Source organism: Hirundo rustica, chromosome 1 (genome assembly GCF_015227805.2).
Source record: "Hirundo rustica isolate bHirRus1 chromosome 1, bHirRus1.pri.v3, whole genome shotgun sequence".
Taxonomy (NCBI): Eukaryota; Metazoa; Chordata; class Aves; order Passeriformes; family Hirundinidae; genus Hirundo; species Hirundo rustica.
Window position 1 is genome coordinate 106,493,502 of NC_053450.1, and position 25,871 is coordinate 106,519,372.

At 35.9% G+C, this 25,871-nt stretch overlaps 1 protein-coding gene across 45 annotated transcripts in view; it reads right to left on the minus strand.

Moving 5' to 3' along the window:
• Positions 1-2,060: 2,060 nt before the first annotated feature.
• The window catches only part of CLASP2 (cytoplasmic linker associated protein 2), a 144,452-nt gene continuing 120,641 nt past the window's right edge, over positions 2,061-25,871 (minus strand). For 23 of the 45 annotated variants that reach the window (XM_058423275.1, XM_040078589.2, XM_058423242.1 and 20 more), the window contains 12 exons: positions 25,631-25,709; positions 25,422-25,472; positions 20,753-20,896; positions 16,944-17,087; positions 16,489-16,595; positions 15,279-15,432; positions 14,313-14,541; positions 9,444-9,637; positions 8,531-8,659; positions 6,666-6,872; positions 5,405-5,521; positions 2,061-4,347 (listed from right to left, as the gene is read on the minus strand). In XM_058423275.1, coding sequence (XP_058279258.1) covers positions 4,261-4,347; positions 5,405-5,521; positions 6,666-6,872; positions 8,531-8,659; positions 9,444-9,637; positions 14,313-14,541; positions 15,279-15,432; positions 16,489-16,595; positions 16,944-17,087; positions 20,753-20,896; positions 25,422-25,472; positions 25,631-25,709 — 1,642 coding nt within the window. In that variant the 3' untranslated portion in view covers positions 2,061-4,260. The remainder of the gene's footprint in view (positions 4,348-5,404; positions 5,522-6,665; positions 6,873-8,530; positions 8,660-9,443; positions 9,638-14,312; positions 14,542-15,278; positions 15,433-16,488; positions 16,596-16,943; positions 17,088-20,752; positions 20,897-25,421; positions 25,473-25,630; positions 25,710-25,871) is intronic. The other 22 variants (XM_040078765.2, XM_058423301.1, XM_040078550.2 and 19 more) reach the window with 1 other exon arrangement.

Below are 25,871 nucleotides of genomic sequence, written 5' to 3' on the forward strand. Positions count from 1 at the left end.
CTCCTGTGTTTTAACAAAACACAAGAAAATATACATAAATTATGAAGGAAATCTTTAAAGTACGTACTGTTAATGAGTTGGAAAACTCTTGTGGGGGAGAATTTTAAGACGTTTTCTTAAGTGAGCTCAATATGAATATTGACTTTTATCTTACCTGGAAGTAGACTGCAATTGCAAAACTCATCAATTTACTGTTTTGATTGGGAGAAAAGAACACACTTTGTTCTTCAGATAAATCTCCAGTTCCGAAATGTTTATGTGTCCCCATCATATTTATGTTTATTGTTTCTCTGTGTTTGCAAAGCCCCAACCTGACACAGTGCAAGTCACCACAGCCAGTGGAAGCATTCTCACTCGCCTCCCATAGGGAGGAACTGTAGCGTAATCCAACAGATTTATTTCTCAAAAATATTTTCTCTTTCACGATTGTTTTCAAAGGGACAATGTCACGTTCAGCATTTAAATTCCTTTACTGAAAATTCAAACGGAGCAATTTAGACCTGCATTCTCAACAGACTTTTTTTCATGGCTATGTTTGTGACTTAAATGCTTAAACACGCATAGAAACCATTAAGAATACGTAAGTATTGCAGGATCCAGATGTTTGCTCTTTTTGCTCCGTGACTCAGACCGCAAATAATAAACACAACTCAATCTGTTCCAACCTTTATCTTCAAAAACAAACAAGCAAGCCAACTCAGGAAAATTTACACGATCAGCTCTCCTTTCAATTTGCATTTATTATCCCAACTTCCTTGCTAAGACTTCATCTGAACATAATGTGTTACTCAAAATTCTTAAAAGCAAATGACATCCAAGTCTGAGACATCCACAATACCCATTTCCCATCCTGATTCTGCATGTAGCTTTTCTTCTCCTTCCTCTTTTTTAAAGCCCAAACCCAACCTTTAAGAATTACATTTCAGTATTCAAATGACTGCAATGACCTGTCTTCACAGGATATTAGAAGGAACACAAAGAAATCCTGTCTGAAAGAACAGCAACTTATAATTGTCCTATTTTTTCCCAGATCTTTATGCTAATCCATTAGATAAGCCACCTCCAGCAGGAACATAAGGCATGACTAATCATTGCTTGAATTTAACTGAGCTAATATCTACTTATAATATAGGAAATGAAGGCAAAAAGCAATGCAATGAATCTGATAAACTGGCTGCTGTGGAAATATTTTTCTTTCCAAATTCTTACATTCTGTTGGCTTCATGTAATATAAATTGATTCTATCTGTTTACAAAGATAGCAACCCCATCTCTGCTGGAAACAGAACTAAGTAAAATATTCATTTAAATATATTGCATTGAGATTTTTAATACATGGGGTATCTTCTCTTAAACATTTAAAGACGGCTTAAAAGCAAAATTGATGAACAAAGTTCAGGTAAATATCATCCTCCCCCCTACCTGGAGCAAACTTTTTCAGTCATACAGGGGATAAAAACATATCTTTTGCTCACATGTAAAAAAACTAGGTTTCATCCAGAATATATACTGTATGCTTCAATAACTTATATTTTCAGTATGAAACAGCATCTTCAAAAAGATGACAAGTAACAGTCATCTTGTAATGATTCTCTGAAAATAAATATTACCTATACAAAATGCAGGAATAACATACAGGTCTATTAAACTCAGAATTTGTGCTATTTTCTGAAGTGACCTTTTGTATAATTAAAATGTAAAAACTACAAGACTGTAGATTGAAAAATATTTTTAAATATTAAAAAAATAAAATGTAAATGATGTATAATGTACAAATAAATGAAATAACAAAAAATCTGCCTAGATGAAGGAAACTGTGTTCATAAAGATTCTATTAAATTTTTTAAAAATTTGTATAATATACCTATATTCACAGCATGTTCTCATATGCCAAGTCAGAATTAGCAACAAGATTATATAAAGAAACATCATTTGGACACACCAAACATGAAGATCAATTTTTTTTTTTTTAAACCAATGCCGTATGAATCACATTTATAATTTCTCTTATAGCATGTGATCAAATAAAACAGAAAAACCAGAATGTATACATTGCTAATCTTTTAAGTAATGTTATGTACATTTTATTGCCAGTATATGCACAATGGTAAGCATAGAACTATAAATACACAACGTAATTAAACAGTAGAAAACAACAAGGATGTTACATGTAACAAAGGAAAGAAGGAGGAGATACTATTTTCTTGATGTAGCTGCTAAAAAGGGCTAGCGACGAGTGATGACAGTCTTGGGTTTAAGTCTTTACATATATTTCTACAACTTTTCCTCCAAATAAATCTCTGCAATGGCATTGCTTCTTTAATAACCACATCTTAGCTTCTTCTATTGCATTCACTTCAAACTAAAGTAAAAACAACCTTTCATGTTAACTACAAGCATCTGACTTAATTTTTTATTCAGTTTTGTTTTTCAGGGTTCCTAGCAGGAAAAGTGTGTACTTTCTTATGATATTTGGCTGCAATGTTGAAGAAGAGAGTTTTGAATACACATTAAGTGATAATTTGGAAAAAAAAAAATAAAGATTTTTCTGTAGATAGTTCTTCTACTGGGTGCTATATGCAGCAGCTCAGTCAAAAATTAGTCACCCTGAAGAGGTAGAGAGAATTTCAGCCTAGCATAGATCATCATCCTTGGCACCACTATTTTCTCTCTTATCAGGATACACTTCCTACAACTAGAGAACATCACAGTCAAAGGGAAAAAAAAGTCAGGAAAAAAAGTTCCACTGCTCCTGGGAAGGGCACTGTTTCATCCCATTTTTCACTTAATTAGCTTGCTGCTTATATATATTAAAAAAAAAAAAAGGAAAAAAAAAAAGAAAAAAAAAAGAAAAAAAACGGAAGGAAAAATAAGAGGGGAAAAAAAGGAGAAGACAACATTTAGGGACACATTTACTTATCTTTGTTCTCTTTCCATTATCAACTTCATAAATACAAAGAACCATTATTCACAATATACTAACTCTTTCAAAAATGGAAAAAACAAACCCTTGAAACATTTTCACACCTTAATCCAGATGGGTCTTGAGGATGCTATTCAAGAAAACCATGCAAATAATTTGGTGCAGCTTTTCCTACTCATCCAAAATATATATTTTTTCTTTAAATTAAAAGTTGGCGAGATCCATAGCATTTGTGACTATTCCCCCCTCCCCCCATTTAAATTCAATGCAGAAAATCTTGGTGCTTTTCAGAAGGTAAGGGATAAATATAGTTTTCTGCACTGTTGTCGTAAGATCCCATGTGAGTTACAATACGAGACTACTTGTTCCAGCAATTAGGTTGAGAGGAAACATTCTAGTGATAAAGATAAATACATACTGAGCATGCTTGGGCAGAGCACTCCATTCTGAAGCATCCTGCTTGAAGAACGAAAGGTGACAAGGATGGTTCACGTCCATCAAGTGACCATGAACTCTGCTGCTCACCAGCAGGCTGCCACACCATCACCAGGTCGGCAGTGCTGCCCTGGCAGGGCTGTCTTCCACATTAAGAGGAGCTGGCTGTACCAGTCCTCTGCTGCGCACAATAAATTCTTATTTATGCAACAAACATACAACCAATGAACAATATCACTGCGACAGAACTGGATCAATCCAGCTTTCTTTTTATAGGCATATTTCTCAATCTCCAGAATATCCCAAACAAGCTGTAAGTAAGATGATGAACCACCAACACAGTGAACGAGTCTCACTGCAGTTCAGACTAGTTCAGCCTTGTTTCACATCACTTCTTGTTTCTAGCGAAGGACATGATACTCAAACAAAACAGCAATAAAAAAGTAATGTTATCTGCAGCTGAAGAAAAGCAACAGAATTTATATTTTAACTTCTGAAGCTTAAAGCATACCTTTTTAATTAGCATTAAATTTTTTTTTTAATACATTAACACTGGCAAAAGTTAATGGGAAGACACAGAGGATTATGAACAGGGTAACTGATGGATAAGATTATTTTGAAATTTTATTCTGCTTTGATCAACTGATGTTAATACTGTTTTTCCTTAGATTTGGAATAATTCTATTGCATCAGTCTCATGCAGGCTGAGGACAGCCGTTGGTTAAAGAAAAAAAAAAACAAACAAAACCCCAAACAAAAAGAAAAAAACAAAAGGAAAAAAAACAAACAAAAAACAAACAAAACAAGAAAAAAAGTTCCAGAAGTTGCATGTAAGGATTTTCCTTTCACTGAAGAGGGCCTTGCCCTTGCTTTAGGAGACCTGGTTAACTCTTGTCAGCTTCATTAGCTTTGTCCAGACATATCTGCTGCTGTATCCCCTGCTCCAGAGCCTGTTTGTGCACGTTTGATGTAAAGGTTCAACAATTTCATCTGCAAATTTAAGCCAGAAATCAACTCCGTTTAGTATTTGCAAACTGTACAGACTGACTACAGGAATGGTACAACAAAACAGACATTATTCCTTTTTTTCTTTTCACTAAAAGCAAGATTGTACTTTCCTCAGTTATTCAAAAGGGACACATATGCCAATGAAAACATCAAACACAAATAAAATTTGTCACAAGGAAACCGCTCAAGCTTCTCTAAGGATGTAAAGAAGAATATGATATGAGGTAGCTGGATTAAGATGGATGGAATATTTTCCTCCACTTATAATGCTTTTCTAAATATGGTAGTGGTTTGGGTTTCTTTTTCTTGTACGTTAATGCTGAGGTTTAAGCCTCTAGTCAGAGTTGCTGATGCTGGTATTTACTAAAGCTTCCAATATTGTCTAGAGTCACTTTAAATAAAATCACTGCCAGAGACTATTTTAAGGATAGAACTATCTTATTCACAGACACACAAAATCAATTGTCCTGTTTTACTCCCAAGGACGAAGAGATTCACAATTAACATACAGCTGTTTACATGCAAAAAACTGCATGAAAAATCTGTCAGTAAAATCATAAACATCCTGAAACAAAAAAGACCATAGACTGGTTCTTATTATTTCAAATTAGAGGTACTGAAAAGACTGGAGAAGGCAAAGTAACTAGGAAGAAGAATAAATGAAACTGCTGTATATAAGATGGATGTACTATGTTCCTTATTTTTCAGTCAGAGCTTGCATGAAAAAAGACAAGAAACACTGATAGGAAAAGTCTGCTGCATACAGCCATTATCACTACTACCAGCCTACAAGGAACTGAATGCATTAAAAAGCAGTAAGGAACAGTTTAGTAATTATCTTAATGCTGAAGTTTGTACACTTGCATAAAGATCTGTGGACTCTCAGTTTTGAATATTTTACAGTGAAGTTGTATTATTACAACCGATACTCTCTTTCAAGTATACACTTCATTAAAACTTTTTGGCAATGGCAGCCAAAATGCAAATGCATAGAAGCAATTATGAGCCAAGATTTCTTTAAATGGTATCTTCTACTTACTTTACTGCCAGTGAGTTGACTGAGATGCGGTTTTAGTTCATCACCAATTACTGCATGAATGGCTACAAGGCAGAAAACACAGGCCTTACGAACGCTGCTCTCTGAATTATCATAACCCTAGAAAGCAATAAAATTAACATTAATACCTTATCAGTTTATGATTAAAAGCCCCAGAAAGCTATTTAGTTATTTACTGTAATAAATACATTGAAGTCTATGGTAAATTAATGCCAGTGTAGCCCAACAAAGCATTTCAACAAAACAACAAACACACAAATACAGAGCATGCAGTTAAAAAGCAGGCTGCATATTAATCACCATTTATAATCACTTTCCAGGCTGAATTTAAAACCCACACAATCCTGTTCATAAGTTACACTGAAAACAGAGCTGCTGCCATGCAACAGGTGAGCACATCGGAGAACTTTCCTAGGTTATACGGGTGTTTACTTAAAGCAAAAGACCACTCACAATTTAGAGCTTCCTGACTCTGAATGAAGAACCCTTTTAACAGCTAAAGAGTTTTGTTAACCCCCATCTCATTTTTCAATGATTTTTGTTTCTTTTGCCATTTTTTGTCATCCCGTGCATGGCTGTCTCACTCAGACTGAGGGCCCTTCTCTGCCTCTATTTTCCTGCAGATGTATGAGTGGATCACACCCGATAAGGAGAGAAATCTGCAGAACACAGCCGCCAACTCCAAAAAGTCTTGATCCATGAAGGAAATTAATGTATTTTTGCTCTTGATATGATAAAAAGGTGGTAAAAAATTCAGTTTTAAAGACAAAGGAAGAGAAAACTTGGATATCCTTTTAATTTTATTCCACTTTATAAAAATGCATCTTTCTTATTGACTCCCAAAAGCTGCAGCTGATAAAAATTCTACAATGATACACAAATAAAATATGGACAATTTCAGACCAAATTATGTACCTTGGAAAAAGTACAAACAACAAAGAACTATCTTTGAACTAAAAGTATCTACACCAAGCTTACCTTTAACCAGGACTTTATAGTCTACTGAGATTTCCTGAGTGCTAATCATGGTTATAATTTAGCTCCCTGCTAATCAAAGAGATTGTTCCCACTGTCCAAAATATTTTGGGTCAAGGCAGCCATCAACTATCAGACAAGTGAAATACTTCATGAGAACAAAGTGGTATATTTTTAAAAAATCTTTGCAATTCATATGTATATAGTTTCCTTTTATTAGTCTGTTTGGTCTTTTCTCCTCCTATTTTCTTCTTTTTTCTCTTCTTACCTGTATTAGACCTGGCACAATCTCTGGTAAAAGCTGAGTAAGAGTTTCTTTAGATACTCTTTCTATAACTTTTGTCTGCATTTTGATTGCAGCCAAATTAATGGGGTAATCTGCAGTTTGGATAATTGGACAGAGAACTTTGATGCACTGATCTGGGCTAATGGAAGTGGCCAGCATGGAAGCAGCTTCTTCAGCAGATCTTACCACCTATTGAAAGAAAAAGACACAGAAAAGTGATTTTTATGAGACTCTTACTCTGTGGTCTGTTTTCTAGCAGTAATGGTCTTGAGCATAAAAATTCCCTATCAAGACCTCTGCAATATTATAGAAACATGTAGAGGCCAGCCGTTGGACATTATTTCTCTTAAAAACATAATTCTTCTCAATATTCTGTGGCTACTATGCCCTTGGTAATACATATCAGTTTTCCAAACCTTCTTGTTTAAAAGGATCTGGAATTTCTGTACTCTGCATACCCTCCAACTACATATTGAAATATCACCACCTCTGTTAACCTGTAATCTCTTGTGTTGTCAATTTGTTATTGTTTGTTAGGTCAGTGATCACTGATAAAACATGTTTTCACATTCATTTCAAAGGTGTGTTTAATGACATGCCTAGATTGCTAACTGTAGAAGCCAATCTAGCTGTTTTTCTTCCCCTATAATTTTGAAAGAAACTATGACAAGAGAATACATTAAGCCTGAAGAATATACAGAACAAGCAGAACAAGAATAATTAGGTAGGACTTCAACAGGTACACAAGCGCAAAACACAACAAGGCCACCACAGAGAAAATTCACACCTGATCTCCACATTAGTGCTGTGGTGGCGTCTGCCATCCAACAAGGGAAACCACTGTACAGAATGAGTGGCTGTACACTAGCAACGTGCAAAAACCTTCAGAACTTTCTCTCCTTCCTTGTCCTCTTTACTCTGTCACTCTTAACACACAAAACCATGAGAGAGAAAAAAACCACAGGAACAGAGAAGGAATGATGGGGAAATGACACTGCAATAAATACAGTGTATGAAACGAATCCAGAGAGCACAGGGAAAAGAGAAACGAGTACCAAATAAGTGATAAAGTTGGGATGGAAGGAATTGAAGTTGACTTAAAAAACCTGAAACTCCACAGAAAATTCCACAAAGTGCCTTTGCATGGGGAAGATGTACTCATTTAGTAATGAACATGGATTCTTTCCACAGCATCAGTGATGCTGATGTCAGAAGTTGAATATTGGGTTCGTTACTTTATCTGTGTTTCCTATAGTTACATGCACTGTCCCTTATTCTGTATGCAGGCATCACAAGTAACTCTGAGCAAGGTTCCATTTACCCTTCTCCTACATCCCCTCGCTACTCCCGGCACAGGAACCGCCCCCACTGACACATTCCCGTGCATTTTCCCTTAACACCATTCAAAGCCATGCTCTCAAATGGAGCAGAATGGAAAGGGCTGACAATCCTTGTCTTGTTTAGTCTCTTCTCTCAACCATAAATCTTACTGAAATCCAAAAGCTTGTTTTAGATCTCTAGGACACCTTTATTCGGCTTAAGATGTCGAACAGGGAAAAACCACCTTTCAGTTATTCCTTGAAGAGCCATGGTGACACACAGTTAGTTAACACTGTCCTGTGGGATGGCACCCAAGGCAATTGTTATTAGGGATGATATTAACCACTCTAGAGCTTTTAGAACTGCAGGGAGTTTTTTCCTGCATACACATGTTAACTGATAACAAGCTTGTTATTAAAAAAAATACTTCCTCAGTAAGAACTGATTATTTCACATTTTTGGGACAGCTCGTTCATTTTGTAATCATTTGTCATAACCTTAAACAAATAAAGTAACTGATTACTGACCTCCTTATGAGGATCCTTATGTGCTTCTAACGTCTTCATGATTGTGAGCTCTGCATAATTCTTAAACCTTGCTGGCTGGTTTCTTAGAATCTCTCTTAGAACTTTCAGTGCCAAAGCTCTAATTGCATGCTAAAGATTTAATATTAAAATACATGAGTTATGCATCTTTAAACAGGCATATGCTTTTAACATTTGTTCAGCTGCTGGAAAAGCCTTTAATAATGGAAAAAATATCAGATTATGCTTTCCACATATATGTAGTCTGAATCCAGTGTTAACAAATACAGGTAGGAAAAAACCTCTTCAATCTGTCTTTTATCAGAAAATTCAGCTGACATATAAACACTCAAACTAATCTGACTTATCTAGTTGACTTATCTATCAGAAGTTAAGTTGTGAACACATGGGCTGATAAAACCATCATGCAAATACATTTTTTTAATTTTTCTTTTTACAATAATTTTAAAAATAAAACACAAGTACTAGCACCTTTTTGACGCTCATTAATTTCAGAAACATGGCCTTTGTAGAGAATTATTAGATAGAACTCAGTCTCTTCACAACGACTATTACTGTATGTTAGAAATAAATTTTTAAATGCTTTGCCACACATGATGTTTTGATATTCTAGATTCATTCAGGGGCTATAAACAGCTAAGCTTTGAATCCCAGTGCAAAAACGTTTCATTCAATGTACCGTGTCAGAATCCACAAATAAGAATCCTGGAGAAGTTAAGTATGCCCTTTTCACCATCAGAGCAATCAGACTTGATGGCATATTAGTTTTTTTTTTTTGGTTTTCCACCATTAACTGGGATTTGTGGACCTTTCTACACTCATACAAATGTCAAAAGTACTGAAAGTAAGCCATGCACTTTGTTAACATACTCAAACTGGATGTTTCTGAATTTACCTCTTTATCTCCAAGCGTTTCAAGCAGCAGAAGTAGTATTGTTTTGAAGTGCTCATCCCAAACACCAAAAGCCTCTTCCTGAGTTAACTTCATAAGCTCATACAGGGCAGCCTTTCTTTCTTCAACTCTCTCATTATGGTTTGATAACTCTTTCAGTAGCTCTGCAACCAGATCAGAATGGTCCATGGGAGGCTCTGTCAAAACGGAATACACAAATACAATTATTGCAAATAAATATTAGTGCCTGTTGTACAACTCAAGGATACTTCCTAGTATGACTTGCTCACTTCTGAGGATGCTTTTGGTTTTTTCCCCACGTTTGCCTTCAAGAATTGCAGTCTGGCTACTACATTTTCACTGCTGAACAAACTTACAATTCCCCCCTAACCCCTACAATGATGCAGCAAAACCTTGCAGGTTAGTCTACTGCAGGAGTTTTTAGGCTGGCAGTACCCACTAAGTACTCTGCATCCTTTTAAATCAGATCTGTACAGGAAAAGCTATCTTTCCCATATGAACCCTCCATTCAAGATGAAAAATTTTCTCTGTTAGTACTACAGAATTGTTTGAATTTTTGTAAGCCAAGATGCCACAACAATAGCTAAGTTGCTAAAACAAATGGGGAAAAAAAAAAGTAAAACAACGGTTCTTGGTACAAAAGAATTGAAATAAAGGCAAACCAGGGCTATTAGTCCCACAGATCCCAAAAACAATTCATTAAGAGATGGCTCTGGATTTTAGTTTTGATTAGAGAGGATTCCATGATAATGGAAAAACACATTAGTAACACAACCTATATTTGTAAACACTGGACTGCAAACAGAGTGATCTGCAAACAGTCAAGAAACTTAAAAATGGTCTTAATGAAAACCTGAGTATCAACATAGTACTGTTATTCCATCATTGAGACCCATTTAGCCTTTAAGAAAGGCAAGTATATATCTTCCATCTTTGCACTGAAACTTTTGGATAAATTAACAGAAACATGCCTTTTCCTAAGGCAAAAATTTGGAAGTCCTGGCACACAATGTAAATGCATTGCACTCTTCCTGAAATGACTGCATATATTAACTAACACATGAAATACATTCTCCATAACAAATTAACTATATCATACACTGAGAAACCATAGCCCTTGAACATCTTGTATTACTACATTCAGTACTGTAACTTACAAATGCTGTACAAAGCACTTGTACAAATAAAACAGTAAAAGCTGAATACCACAGAATTAAATATCTTAACATCACACATCAGCTACCGTAAAAATCATGCTGGTTTTGAACCCCACATTCATATTTGCATTCCGTTTTGCATGAATAACAGGAGCACCAGCACCTGAAAGCAAACATCAAACACTTCTGCTGCCTCTGTATTAATGGATGATTATTGTTTGACTAAAGGACAGACTGAAATTGCATTAGGTGAATTATTCTTTAAAGCAGATGAGCAGAATGGACAATCATTTTTATGGAAGCAAGAGCATTACTTTTACTGGCAGCACTATTACACTTGTTCTACCAAACTGTAAGGATGACAGCTATAGCAAATCCTATTTCAGGGAATGCATATTGACACTTCATTAGCAAAACTACTCATATCTGTTTAAATAAAGTCTTTTCATTGTGGTGTCATCATAAATGCATGGACAGACGAGTTTAAGAGAGGGGAAGGTAATAGCCGTGTCCATGCAGGAATAAGGGCAGCAAAGAAGTTCCAGTAGTGGACTACATAACTGAAAAACAAGAAGATAACCAAGAGGGATGTGCCTTTTCAGCTTGCCTTTTCCATTCCTTTGTGTGACTTAGCACCCAGTACTTCACTTCCAAACATTCTCCTGATAAGAACGGAGAAGTATAATAGAAGTAATGTTGAAAGTCTACTCTCAAAATTTCCTTTTCAGAAAGGAAACAAAACACAAATGAAGAGGAGCAGATGCAGCTCCTTCATTTGAATGAATTAAAATATGCATTAGAGAGATAAATAACTGATAAAGAACAACTCACCTCAAACAATTCAAATAAAGTCCTTTTGACAGGATAAACACTGCAGGGGTTAAAAGGGAATATGTAGGAAATGTCCTGAATTTAGGAAAGATTTTCCTACTGCCATTCATAGCATCTTAATATAAAAGCTATGCAAACATGATTGGCCAAAAAAGCAAACAAAGCAAGTGCAAAACTTGATGAATCACTTGCAGGTGACTGGATTATAAATGGCTTTCTATTAATCCAGGAGCATATGAGTGATGTCCTTGCTTGGATGTGTGCAGAGCCTGGTTCTGTTGGATGCCTTTGTTACACAGAATCACAGAAAACCAGAATTTTTAGGTTGGAAGAGACCTTCAAGATCATCAAGTCCAACCCATCTCTAATACCTCAACTAGACCATGACACCAAGTGCCACATCCAGTCTTTTTTTTAAACATTTCGAGGGATGGTGACTCCACCACCTCCCCAGGCAAGCCATTCCAGTACTTTATCACTCTTTCAGTGAAAAACTTATTCCTAATATCCAGCCTATATCTCCCTTGTTGCAGCTTGAGACTGTGTCCTCTTGTTCTGTCCATTGTTGCCTGAAGAAAGAGACCAACCCCCAGCTGACCACAGCCACCCTTCAGGAAGTTGCAGAATGTGATAAGTTAGTGCTATCAAAGGAATGTGGAGCCAGCTTAGAAAATCTGTAGATGACATCACCTTAGGAACAATCCCAAACATTCTGGAGAACAGGGTTAAGAACTGAAAATTATCAAAGGAATGGTCTGAAATAAAAAAGATGCCAAGTGTAAGGCAAGACACAGAAGCAGAAATCTTAAGCCAATATACAAAGTGGGAGGTAAAAAGGAAGATGTTTGGAAAGTGCAATCCATGGAAGTAAGCTGAAATAAATAAGCTTCTTTGGAGAAGATCACTGGTTTTCAAGCAGAGACTGTGAACTGCTTTTAAGGAGTCTGGAAGTGACTTACAAAGCCACATTTCCCTATGCTTCAGATAAAGAGCTTTTCCCTTGGGGAAAAAAACTAAGTGCAAGTGGTTGGAAGATTTAGGCTGCTATTCTGAAAACCTTTTTACTGTAGAGAGGCAAAGCACTCAAATGTGAGTCATGTGAGGCACACTGTAGCATCTCCTCCACTGATTTTCAACTGCCAGACAAACCATCTGTAGAATATTATGTTCCTGCTCCAGTGCTGTTGACAGGACTGTATGAGCAGCTATGGTTTTCCCATCTAGCCTTGTATTTCCACATCTTTCTGTCAGTAATGCATAACAGGATAGCTGGGAATCCAGTACTAACATAATTTTGTGTCAGGAACAGGCAGCAATTCTGTGGAGTTTCCAAAAAATGATATCTAATGTCAAACGAGCCCTTCAGGTTTATGGGGAAAGTGTGTAACTCACAACAGAGGAGCTGTAGGCACAAAGTACTTTGCCAAGTACCTTTTCTCTTGCAGACTTTTTATAAATAATCCCAGATGAAATTTGAAAGCTAACACACAAATGACAGAATGTACGTGATATAACGAAATACCAAGGGTGAACAACACAGGAATGAAAGCAAGTACTTCATCAAGATCCATTAAAGAGCAGAACTAAATAATGCATTACACTACTCTTCCAACCAGGACAAACTAATACTGGATAGGGATGCATCATTCCAGCCAGTCATGAGTTGTTACAAAACTGCATCATGCTGGCACAGCATATACTGCATCTGGTTTAATGCAATACCCAAAAATAAGTTGTCAGAAGGTAGAAGGAGGCTTCTCCCATGTAAAACAAGAACCCTTAATACAGAATCTCAAATGTAACCTGGCTCTGTATGTGGACGGCAAAGCTATTTAATTATCAGTATGTACATGACATGATTTGTAAAACTGTGCTTTTCACTCCATCTTCTTCCGAAGTTAATATTTTGCTATATATATGCTTCATCATGATATGTAAGAAAAGAAATGAAAAATGCAGCTACTTGAATTTGGTTTGAATTTAATGCAAACTTAAAGCCAGCTTATAGAATAGGCAAATAAAACACCATGTCAAAAAAAAATCTCGTTTTTCAGCAGTTTCTGTAACACATTTGGCAGACTGACAAAAGCAAAACAGGTAGAAAGGAGATGATTAGTTTGTCCCTTGCTATGAAGAAAGTGTTTACTTAAAAACTTAATCTATAGCTGAACAACAGTGAATACCAGATTATGAGAATCGCTGACTATTTATTAAAATAATGATAGTAGTGGTACTTTGGAACCTTCTTAACATACAGATATAAAAAATTACCCAAAGATATAAGGAGAAATATCACAAAGAAGATCTGGAAGCCTACAAAACAGCAATCCATATTCCTAGATTTACATGGACTAGATGAACCACCTCCTGGGTAAAAAGCTGGTTTGTTTTGTTTCATTTAAAAAGAATGTTTAGTCAATAGAAAATGCCAATGTCATGTTTCAAATACAAATATATTACTAACAAAATACTTAATCTTTCACCTAGTTCCCAAACTGGCTTAATCCAGTTTTACTTCCTTTCTGTAAATCTTTTCTCCACCCTCCCACTTTGAATTTCAATCATAAAACAACCTGATAAGTAAATTTATACTGGCAATACTTCTACAGGATGTGCTACCAGAAGTATACAACATAGATCAGCATTTCCTTCACTTTTACCCTTAGTCTCTACAAATCCCAGGTAATCCAACAATGTAACTCAAAGAGATGACTAAAAAATAAACTAATTCAAAATACAGCATTTGTAAAAACCTCTCAAGGAAGTGATATAAGTAATCCTAATACTAACTTCAGAAACTGAACTCTAAGATAGAAAAATCTCATAATTTTTCTTCCAGCACAGAAAGTAATCTGAACCTTACCATCGGGAAACTGCTCTGCATCATCATCAAACATGGCTTCTTTCAAAGCAGATTTATTAAAGGGACTGATGCCATCAGAATAATTGTATGGGTTGTAATCTCGTGAGCGTGGTGAGGAGTGGGGAGGCATGGTGTTGAGTAATGACGTTTTGTTATCCAGAGCTGTCCGACCGGTATCGCTCACACCGCTTCCCGCTCGCATGTCCACCATTCCAGAAGCACTGCAAATCTGCACGAGAGGAAGTATCACGTGAGCATGTGAAATACACTCCACCTTTCAATTAACTTCAGTACTAATCCATTTATGTAGCAAAAACTTAACAATTTTCAAAATCCTTAGAATTTTCAAACTAGCGTTTGAATAAGAAGTCTTAGTTCCCTAAACTTTGCTTTCCTTAGAAAAAACCAAACAAAAATAAAAACAAAAAAGGAAAAGTGTATGTTTTCCAAAAAAAAAAAAAAAAAATCAAAACCCACAAACAGTTGTATTTTATTTTCCAAGTCTGATGCAAAATAATTAAAAACACATTTAAACATATTCATATGTGGCAAGTTCAACAAATCTTAAACCTAAAGTTCCATAGAAACTGAATTCTTAAATATTGCATGTAGCACTTAACAGCCCACAGGTTTTTTTACACAATAAAATAAAAGAAAACGGAACATGCAGAAAATCCTATATTAGGGTGCAAACTTTTCAAAAGCTTTACTCCAGCTGTTTTGCAAGATCACTGGTTTTTAAACTGCTAACATGTTAAACAGACAGTGCTACTTAAAATCAGCATTTATATTGTCAAAATGTCGTTCAAGACTAGGAATATATTTTTCTAAAGCTCTGAAGTAATTCAGGGGAAATGTCCAATTTAAGAAGAATATAAACCTCTTGAAACAGATGCTTTCCCATTTGTAATCAATCAGACTGGCTTAGTTTGCTGATACCAATATGGACTGGGTCGAAATACTCACGGAATCGCCATCGTCTTTTTTAGCATCTCGTTTTACAGGCTCATTCATATCTTCCTGACTACGAAAACTGAAATTCTGAATGGCTTCAGTGACTCCACGAAGAGAGCTGTAAATATCTTCAGAATTCATGTTTTCAGTGTCATAGTCAAATGCACTGTGGACCACAGAGGACACAGGGATTAAGACTGATTTGTGATTCGGTATTTTTAAATCACATTAGCAGGTAACTACAGAGACTCAGGAAATATTACTACCATTATTACTTTTCTTGAAATACATTAAGAAAGCTGTCTCCTCACAATACAAAACTGCGTTAAGGTAGGTCTTAATAAGCGTATTAACACTGACACAGAAAGCACTGAAAGTAGCTATGGGAAAAGCTACATTAGGTACCAGCACCTGCCTGAAGAAACAAAACTTCTTTTGCTCTGTTTTATTCTGCTGAAAGTGAAATGACAGGAACTTTTACACCATCCTCACACTCTGAAAAAAGTCCTAAAGTATGGAATGCTGATAAAACTCAGCAGCAAGATGACTGATAAAAGCTAAATTACAAAGTCTACTTTGCTGACAAGATCATTACTATAAAAACGTTTGTAAAATATTACTTATTTTGTCTCCCTAATATGAAATCTGGTTTGATGACACAGTGTGTTGATTTTGGCTGGAATAGACTTAACTTTCCTCACAGTAGCTGGTATGAGGCTATGCTTTGGATTTGTGCTGGAAACAGGGTTGTTAACATAGGAGTGGATCCCCACTGGAAGTAGTGAATTCCATGCTGCTTGGACATGCAGCTTTAAAAGCTTTACCTAATAAATTGTCTTTATCTCAGTTTTCTCTCTTCTATATTCTGATTGTTCCCTGTATCCCACCACAGGGATACTGAGTGGCTGTGTGATGCTTAGTTGTCAACTGCGGTTAAATCATGACATCAGACGACATATCCTAACACTTGTTAGGGAAGCACACTTTGGTTCATTCCCTTGCTAACCCATTTGCTTTCCAAGATGTACAGCCCTTTCCCACCTCAGGCCAGCCTGTCAGACCCTTCAGGGAGGCTGAGCAGTTCACTGTCATTCTATGGAGAAAGGGGGATTATTTCTGAGCATCTGCCATTTTGTGCAAAATTTTGCCCATGCTTTCATCTTTGGACAATGTGTTATAAAAGCCTTAGATGTGGAATTGTAACACCACCAGCCTGCATTACCTTGGTGACAAAGTGTTCTGTGATGTATTGGTTGGGGAAGTGAGAGGACTTGACCAGCTTGCTGGAGAGCGTGGAGTAGGTCTTGTTAAAGGACTTCCCATCGATCCCTGGAGGAGAAGAGGTGAGAAAAGATACTCTAGTAGGACTAAAAGCTTCCTTTTAACTTATTATATTATTATATTTATCTTCTGGTGCTCAGAAGCATTTAAAGAGCTTCAAGTAAATTCCTGAATTGTCTAACCCATTACTAGTAACTTCAATCCTGTGTAACTCTGAAATCAGAAAGTACAAGGTAAACTACTTTTAGGAAGCACATTCAAACCTATTAAGTCACTTGGAAGCAACACAGACTTAGAAACTAACTCTAGAGGAAAAAGTAAGGCATTCCATAAAGTGCAACTGAGATAGGTTTCTACACAGTCACTTCAAAAGAATAGTAACAGAAGTGTGGATACCTGACCACTGTTGCCTGTATTCCGGAGATGATTATGGAGAAGCTTTGTGGCTCCATCCTGAAATGTTTTTGGTAAAGCACCCAACAGCATTGTAAACTCTGGAGTGTTGAGCTCAAAAAGGGAAATCAGCACTGACTGTGCAGCCTACAAAAAGAAAACACAAACTGAAGACATTAATTAGAGTTTCAAAGTAATTTTATCAGCAGAAGATGCTGTAATGAGTCGTAATCACGAAATGTGACTTAAGTCTTGATCAAGCTTGAATAAAGATGTTAACAGATATGAACAAAAGCAATTCATATTTGCTGGTAATAGTTCCGATTTTGATACATTCAGGCACACAACTATCATTGTAACAAGCATTCTTTCAGAAATGTGATTTCCAACCCCCCTAGTCCCACATCCTTACTCAGAAAAAAAAGAAAAAAAGGAATTTGCAAAATGGCTTTAAGGGTTTGGGAAGCTGAAAAAATTCAGAGAGAGAAACAAAACACACCAGGCAGGAGCAAGTATGTGATCCTTTCTACTGAGTTCTGCAAGTGGTAATTACAGATGGTAACACACTTGCTTGAAAAGGACTAGTTAGCACTGTAGAAATTAAAACAAACCCAACCAAACAAGATACTCTAATCTGGAATGAGACAGTAGTGATCACAGCACTTGATACTCCTTATAACTTACTACAGCCAAGCTAGTTGGTTAACCTTGCCTCTGCTTCCTTTAATCTTTCTCAAAGGTAAGCAAACATAATGGGTAATGAAATTTAGCTGACTACATAATCTGAAGATGAAAACTGTGGAGTAGTTTATACTGGATGTCACCTCCCATACTCTAAATTTAATCAGTTCATATTCACCATCACCTCCATCCTACAGCATGTTTTACACATGTTGGGTTTTTTTTTTACCTCAATAAAAAAAGAGCTCTCTCTACTGACAAAGCAACACAGTAGATTACACAATAGTTGGATTCCCTCTATTACAGGAATTGTTGATTGAATGACTTAAGTATTGTTTGTACAGTTTGACAGATTTACCAGATAGTGAACAAATCTGACAACACAGTAACTAAACCAACAAGTGCAAAGAAGTGGAGGAAGTTCTCCAGAATGACTTCTTTGCAGCAAAAGACTGTGGTTGTAAGATTAACCAACTACGTGTGGTTTATACAACCCACCATCAAGGTCTGCCATGCACTGGAGCGAACCAGTGCCTCATGCTAGACAGAATGATAGCTTGCTTAACTACCAATACACTCCAAGCAAGTAGTTTAGAAAATTCTTTTAGACATTTATTTCCCTCCTTTTGCTTCCAGAGCAATGAACTGTAGCCTTTTTTAATTAAAAGTTGAAAGCCAAGGTATGAGCACACATACCTGCAAACATCTCAGTATTAAGTTCAACAACAGAAATCCTAGCATGTCAGATTGCCACAAATTATCTTTGCATACTCGTGACTGCTTGTTTTCTTTAACTTTTATTTCCTTCTCCCTTTGATAGCCTTCCCTTCAAGTGATCACCCTGAATGTCCTCTGCAAACTGTCTGATGTTTCTCTTGTCCTTGTCATTTTTAATGGTCAGTCTTTTTATCAAAATTGACACAAAGCAAAACCAAGACAAACCCAGCAGCTGAGCAGAGGTTTGGGAATCACCACATTAATTTTTCTGTCTGGTTAGCCAGTCTCCACTCCTTAATACTGTGTCTATTTAAGCTGCATTAAGAGAACACAATAGGCAGTCCAGGATTGTGTCAGGATACAAACTGATACCATCAAGTCTGCCTAAAATGAAGCTCTGCCTAAAGTATCAAAATTGATACTGATGTGCAGAAGGTTTTCAATGCAGTTATCTATTTTCTCTCTTTCTTCCTTGCCAAAGAAACCTGTATTTTAGAGTATTTGGAGGTTTTTATTCTCCCCAGCATAAGGTCTCGCCTGAGATTATAATTCACTCACATAGAGATAATCTTTAAAAGAGCAGGATTAGAAATAAGGATTAGAAATACTTCTTCGGTTTTGCTGTCTTCTTAGAAAATTTCTAAGAGTAGAATCAAACTCCTTCCAGAAGCATTCTAATCTTTGAAGAAATCTAAGTTCTGAAATACAATTTTACTTTCCAGAAAGAAGTCCCACGTCACTGAACTAAGAGTGCCCAATTTCAGACTAATAAACTAGGATTTTTCATAATACTTAGCACTGGAACTGTTTCTGATAAGGAAAAAATCAAACCCATGAATTACACAGAAATTACTTAGAAAAAGCCTTTAATTTAAAGAAATCACACTAAGTGCTATAAAGCTTATTAAACGAAATACATTAAAAAGGCTGTGACAGCAGGTTGAGAAGACTGTTAAGAGAATTAAACATTTGAGACTGTCAAAACAACTCTTTTGATTTCTTATTGGCAGAATTTTATTCTCAAGAGTTAAGGGATTTTTGCAGTTAGTTGCCTCAAAGAGCTGTGTTATGGAAAGAAAAAAATCCAAAAATGTATGTAATTAAGGTGTTCCAGATGATTAAACCCGCAGGTAATTCTTTCCATGATTCAGTTACTTATTGGCATAAAAATGCTTATTAGAATTATGAACCATCAGATAAGACAGTTTGCCACGTGTCTTAGTACTAAAACGTCACTGATTTAGAAGATAGTGCTGCTTCAATTCTCCTCCTGTTTTATGATCTTTTATATGTTAATAGAACATGACACCCAGGCAAGAAAATTCCTTGGGTGTAATCTGTTACTGTTTTCTCAAACTCATGAAGTTATACGAGAAGTGAATGACTAAAACATTACCTCCAACATAAAAATCCTGGGGTTTTTTCATTATTATGTATTACAAACCAGTAAGTCTTGTAAGTTATTTTTATTTTTTTCACATTAAATTTTGTAAGATAGCTCCTACTATTCTCTCCCAAATCCTTCCTAAACAAAGAAAGTTGCTCTTTCCCAGAAAAGATGAAGCTGCCAAAACTCAAACTTAATTGAAAGTAACAAAACAAATCTCAACAAATGAATTGTTGCAGCTTTTCAAACTGCAGAAATAGACAGGAAAAAGATGAGTTAGTTTTCTGTGTCATAGACACTTGCACTGATAAACCATAAAAAGTACAACATCTTTGTAATGTTAACATGCTGGAAATAGCAGCTACACAGCATGACCTATAACCATCAGAACAACAAAACTCTATTTCATCAAACTGCAAATAAAATGAAGAGATTTTTTGCTTTCTACAAGCTGAAATACTGTTTAGAAAACTTTTCCAAAGACTGCACTAGTACATTTCTTATGGTTTTTTTGTACCCCTGCTAGATCAATGTAGTTCACAAATGTTAATTTTCACATCAGATCATTATGTGGAAAAGGGAGGTTTGCACTGCAAGTGCAGTATTAGATGAAAAAGCCTATGATACTACCTTATCAAAGCACAAACCTTCTTTGTGTAAGGCTCAACAGCTATCTACCTGCCTGTTGTTAAAAAAGAGGACTCTAGAAAATCCAACGGAGATTAGACTGAGTTTGCTACCAAATTTACCAACTCACTCCTGCTATGAATGTGCTACTTAGTATCACAGGGGGTGGTCTCTGAAGTAATATTAAAACTGTACAAAAAATGGCCACTAAAGAGATTTTAGCACTAGATAGAACTTGCAATGGAGAACGATAAATTTTGAAACAGAATCTCAACGTATTAACATATATAAAAACACAACGGTAATGGAGAGTTTCAGGATATTAATTTAATTTTTTTACTTAAATATTCTTAATTACCTGGAATGTTTTGCAATTGTAAGGACACATTAACAGACATACCTTCCTAACATCTGAGCTTTTAGGTTCTGTGGTCCAGGTGATGATTCGAGACACTGCTAACCTAGTTTCACTTGAATTTACAAAATCTCCTGGATCCATCTGCTGTGCAAGAGTTTCTATGTATTTTAGGATTGCAACTTTGACCTGCAAAGAGAAACAGAGTGAGGTGGACAATAAAAATGGTGTGCTGCAAGAACAACTGAGCTCACAGAGTAGTGTTCATTCCCTAAAATAATTTTTTCTTTTTCCAATTAAACTACACATTTTCAGCATTAATATAAATTTTTTTTGCAATAAAACAATTTCCAACTGGATTTAGTATTTAAAAAAGGAAGTTATTCCACAGAAATTCAAATACTCATAGAAAGCTTACATTTCACTACTAGCAAGTAAAGACATAAATCACTGCATATGCAGAAGCTTATATTTAAAAAAAAATCATTCAGAATTATTAAGAAAGTTTTTCAAGTACTAAAATGAAAAATGAACCTCATCTGATGAACCAATGATCACTTCTTACTAGCTCCTACCAGATAGTTAACACTCAGTGCTTTTTCATGAAACATCAGGTTAAGCAGTCACAGTCTTGGGAAATAAGCCAGAGGCTTTCCATTAAATACTAAAAATGTATGGAATAGAATTTTTAGGAAAGACTTAAGACAGGTCACACGCACACTTTGAATATATTTAGATGACAGAGACATGGATTTATCCGGAGGACAGGAAACCTCCTGTACTCCCTCATTTATCTGATCCTTCTCTTACTCCACAAACTTGTTTTACTCCTTATGCAGAATCCCTGTTTTGCACATCCCAGACCGCAGTCTCTCTCTGGTTTGTCCAATACTGCACCACTGCACAGTTTTGGGAAAAGGGCTATTACGCCTGTATATGTCTAAAATATTTACTTCCTCATCTCCTACTGCCACAGAAATTTGTCACCCAATCTGTCAAGGAAAGTTGTGGACATTTATTTAGACCATCTATCAGATTTAGCTGCTTTTATTTCCACTAGTAATTATCATGAACCAAAAATACCTACCAGGAGGGAGAGACCTATGTCCATCATAACCAGAGAGAAAAAGGGTGTGTTTCTGGTTGTTCATGGCTTGTAGTACAACTGTTCTGAGCAAAGCTACTTAGAAATTTCTCTTGGTTATGAAACTCGCAAGCTATTAAAAACTCAAGAAACACTGGCACACATATAAGGATTAATAATGAATATTTCATTTTCAAAACAGCTGTTAAAACTCAATTTCTCTGAAGTTATACCAAGCAGCAGCTGAAGGCTTTCCTCTTATGTAGATCAATATCCACATATGCACAATATTTGCTAGCTATTTTCCAAGGGAAAAAAACAAGCCACAAACATCTGTGCAGCAAAAAACCTCGGACCACATGGCATTCCAAATTCAAGGCAATAGCTGACATTTCTAGAATATGTAGGGAAACCATTGTGACACCACTACATTTGACTGCTGAGGATTTAAATAAATCTAAGACTTGAAAAGGTTGCTGTTAAGGACTGTAACACTTAGAACACCCAGAGGCATTTCTCCCAATGAAGAGACTCCGGAGTACTGTATCTGAGAGAGCAGGATTATTTAGTGTTTGAATCACTTCCTGAGGAACCTGCACAGACTGCTGCAAAGATGGAGGCTCTCAGACAGAACAGCACTGCACAGAAGATGAATGGAAGGAGTTCTTACTAATAGAGCTTTTCACAGTGAAACAGATGCCCAAAGCTAAGTTTGACAGCTATTTTGAAAAAAACCCCATTTTTTACTAATTGTTTTTGAGATAAGAGATTCTGGAAGGGCTACACCTTTCTGTGGTCAGATACAATGGGCCAGTATCATTACAGATTGAAACTCCCACGCTGAAGTGAAATTCCGTAAGAGCAGCAAATCTACTTTAGAGGTATCTTTGCCAGTATTTCCAGTAACTACATACAGATTTGAAATTTAGAAATAAAAAGGCTAACATCTTCAATGATCTATTTCAGTCTTCAACAATCCATTTAATCTGAGAGAAATATTTTTGGACTGCAGTGAAAGCATCTCCAGAATTCTTACAATGAATATTTGCTGTTAAGTTGAAACCGCTCTCTATGAAGTTGTTCAATACTGTCACTTTCAGAGTGCCACATCCAAGGCATCTGTCTCTAAGTTACTGAATACTTGTAAGAGATTGCCTGTGCCATTTTATAACCAAATGACTAAAATATAGACTAAAGATAAATTTTCGACGGTTCTCTCATAGTTACAAATCTGTGTTACGCAGGATCTTTTAAATTCAGAAATTTTAATATTGATGTAGGTTAAAAAAAAAAAAATCATCTGATCAACTGTGGCAAAAACTTTTGTCAACAAATCAGCATTTTCAAAGTAAAGAAGTTTGGTCACAATGCTTAAATCAAATCTTCACTGATGCTGAGTTGATATGAAACCCAAGAAAAATGAAGTGATGATTGCAAGTGTGTTTCAGGACAATATCCATCCTTTGGAAACTGTATGTTTTGCATCTGCAAAAATAAGCTAAATAGATTATATCCCACCTAGAACATTTGACTCCTATGCCCATCCTAACATTTGACCAAAACAGACACATACCTCTGGCACCTCTAAACTCTAAGGAATTCACCACACATAAGGGTAAAATGATTGCAGAAGTATGACAGATAGAGCACAGTACACTAAGCTTCATCCTCAGTAGAGTTCTATCTTCTCTATGGTTGGTCTTCTTACTGCCCAGCTACCTCTGCGGCCACTCCAAAAGCTCAAGTATTATTGTCTGAGACTTAGCTGTCCAAGTGTAAGAATGACAATGACAGTTCACTCCAAAGCATCATGATTATTTACTACTATCAAGTGAAAACCAGAGGAAAGAGTCATTTACAGAAGGGAATTGTTACATGGCTCAAATTTCTGATCTACCATCCCTCCTTCTATCCCTATTTTAGGGATGCTGAAAATCCCTTCTCTGACTTTTTCCTGTCACAGTAAATGCTGTTTCTCACTATGCCTAGAAAAAAAAAGCAATGAGATAATCATTTATCAAAGAACAAAAGCTCAAGACTTCAAGAATTGGAGTAGCCCTCTAGGATTATCAATTATTCTGGGGGTTTTGATCACATCAATTATTCAACTGATTATATCAATTATTCTATCTGGGTGCACTGAAGATGGGATTTAGGCAAAATACTCAATAATGTGGATATTAAATAGATATTCCGATCTGTGGGCAGTAACTTTACTGTCTGAATCCTGAAGTTGTAGTAACCACATAAAAAGGAAGTAGGGGGCAGATTCCACTTTCCACCTTCCACTTTCTTTTGGGAAAAAACCTTACCTTCTCTTAAATAGTAACATAATTTACTGTCCCAAAAATTCATTTGAAATACTCTTGATTTTGCTTCAGACTAACAGGTGTTCTTCTATGGAGATAACTTTTACTGGCCTCTTGATTTCAGAATTCTCTCTCAAAATTATTTTCAGACTGTCTTCCCATCAAGTATTTCATATTTGTGAATTCCTTCTAGGCCATTTAGGGAATAATTTTAAATGTAGTCCCAACTCAGCCTAGTAGGAGTCCATATCTTGTTCCAAATCTACACTCTCAGCTTTGAAATGTGCTTGATACACTTTTAAGAGCTACACACTACTGTATGGAAAAAGGAACACCTCAACCATCAAATTCACCTTCCTGGGGAGGAAAACCAAGTAAAATAAAACCAATCTCAATTTGTTCCAAGGATTCATTTAAACAACAAACTGATTGTTACTACCTCATTTGCTGTCTTCAATAAATGACAGCAGTCCCTTTTTAACACAGCTCTACGAAGCAACAGTGGTCAACGTATCAACTGTCCTCAAAAGCTTAAAAATGTAAGTTTTACTGTATTGTAGACAAAAAAGGCATATTCATGTGACTTTAGGTTCAACATAACTCTGGAAAAGTCATATTCTTGTGCAGTATCAAACGAAGTAAAAATAGTTCGTGCAGGATAGAGCAGAAGATGCCAGTTATCATATGCTTGTTATTTCCCCATTCTCATCACTTATAAATCTTCTTAGGATTTGATGTATTTGTTCTAAATTCTAAAATCAACACTCTTTGGAACCGTAAATGTACTACAGAACACATTTTTACTTTTCAGATGTGCTGGCAGGTCTACAGACTACAGATTCTTAAATAAAAATGTATGTCATCATAAAGCTACACACAGCTTTCAGAAAAGTAGAATGCACCACAGAAGGAGCTGATTTTTAATATAGTGACTCAAGTTCACATTAATATTAGAATTATTTAAAATAACTCAAGGCCTATCAGGCTGAACACAGGAAAAATATATATGAACTAGGGAAAAAAGTATGGGAAATCACAAACATAAAATTAGAAAAGAATTGACAGAGTGAGTTTGCATAACCAGCTTGATGTTAGGCAGCCACATTTTTGTTGCTCATTTTTACTGCACTGTGTTTTTATTAGATCTCTCTTGCAGCAAACATTTTCATACTAGTGTCATGTTTAAAACTGAGCATCTGCATGCTTGGAGTTTCCCGCAAAGGTTAGTAGCAGCATACAATGCATTCAAATAAAAATTATTGGTAACACTGTAAGAGTTTCACATAGGGTTAAGAATAAAGACAGTAATTCAGACAAAAACCTTTGAGCTCCAAAAAGAGCGCAGCTGGTCCTGCAGTGCTGGCTTGACTGTCTGAAAGTTTATAAAAACAAAATCCACTAATTGAAAACCTTTTTTTTAATTTTGTTTTTACACAAAACAAAAACAACAGTCCAAATTAAAAAATTAAGACAAGCAAATTTCTATTAATGACGATTTCTGCTTTGCAAAGCGAGCCTAAGAATTCTTACCTTCAGACTAGGAGTTTGGGTCTGGTCAACAGTAAATCTCATTAAAATACTGAACTGGAGGTCATTTGGAAAAGATTCCCTGTAAACAAACAAAATAATGTTAAGTTACGTTAAATTTTCTTCTAAGAACTGTTGAGAGGCACCAAATAAGCCCTCACCCTTCTTAGTAAAGATGAAATTGCTACCAATTGCCACTGTATTGACCTTTCAGAAACATTTCCCTGGCATGTTAGGGACAAGA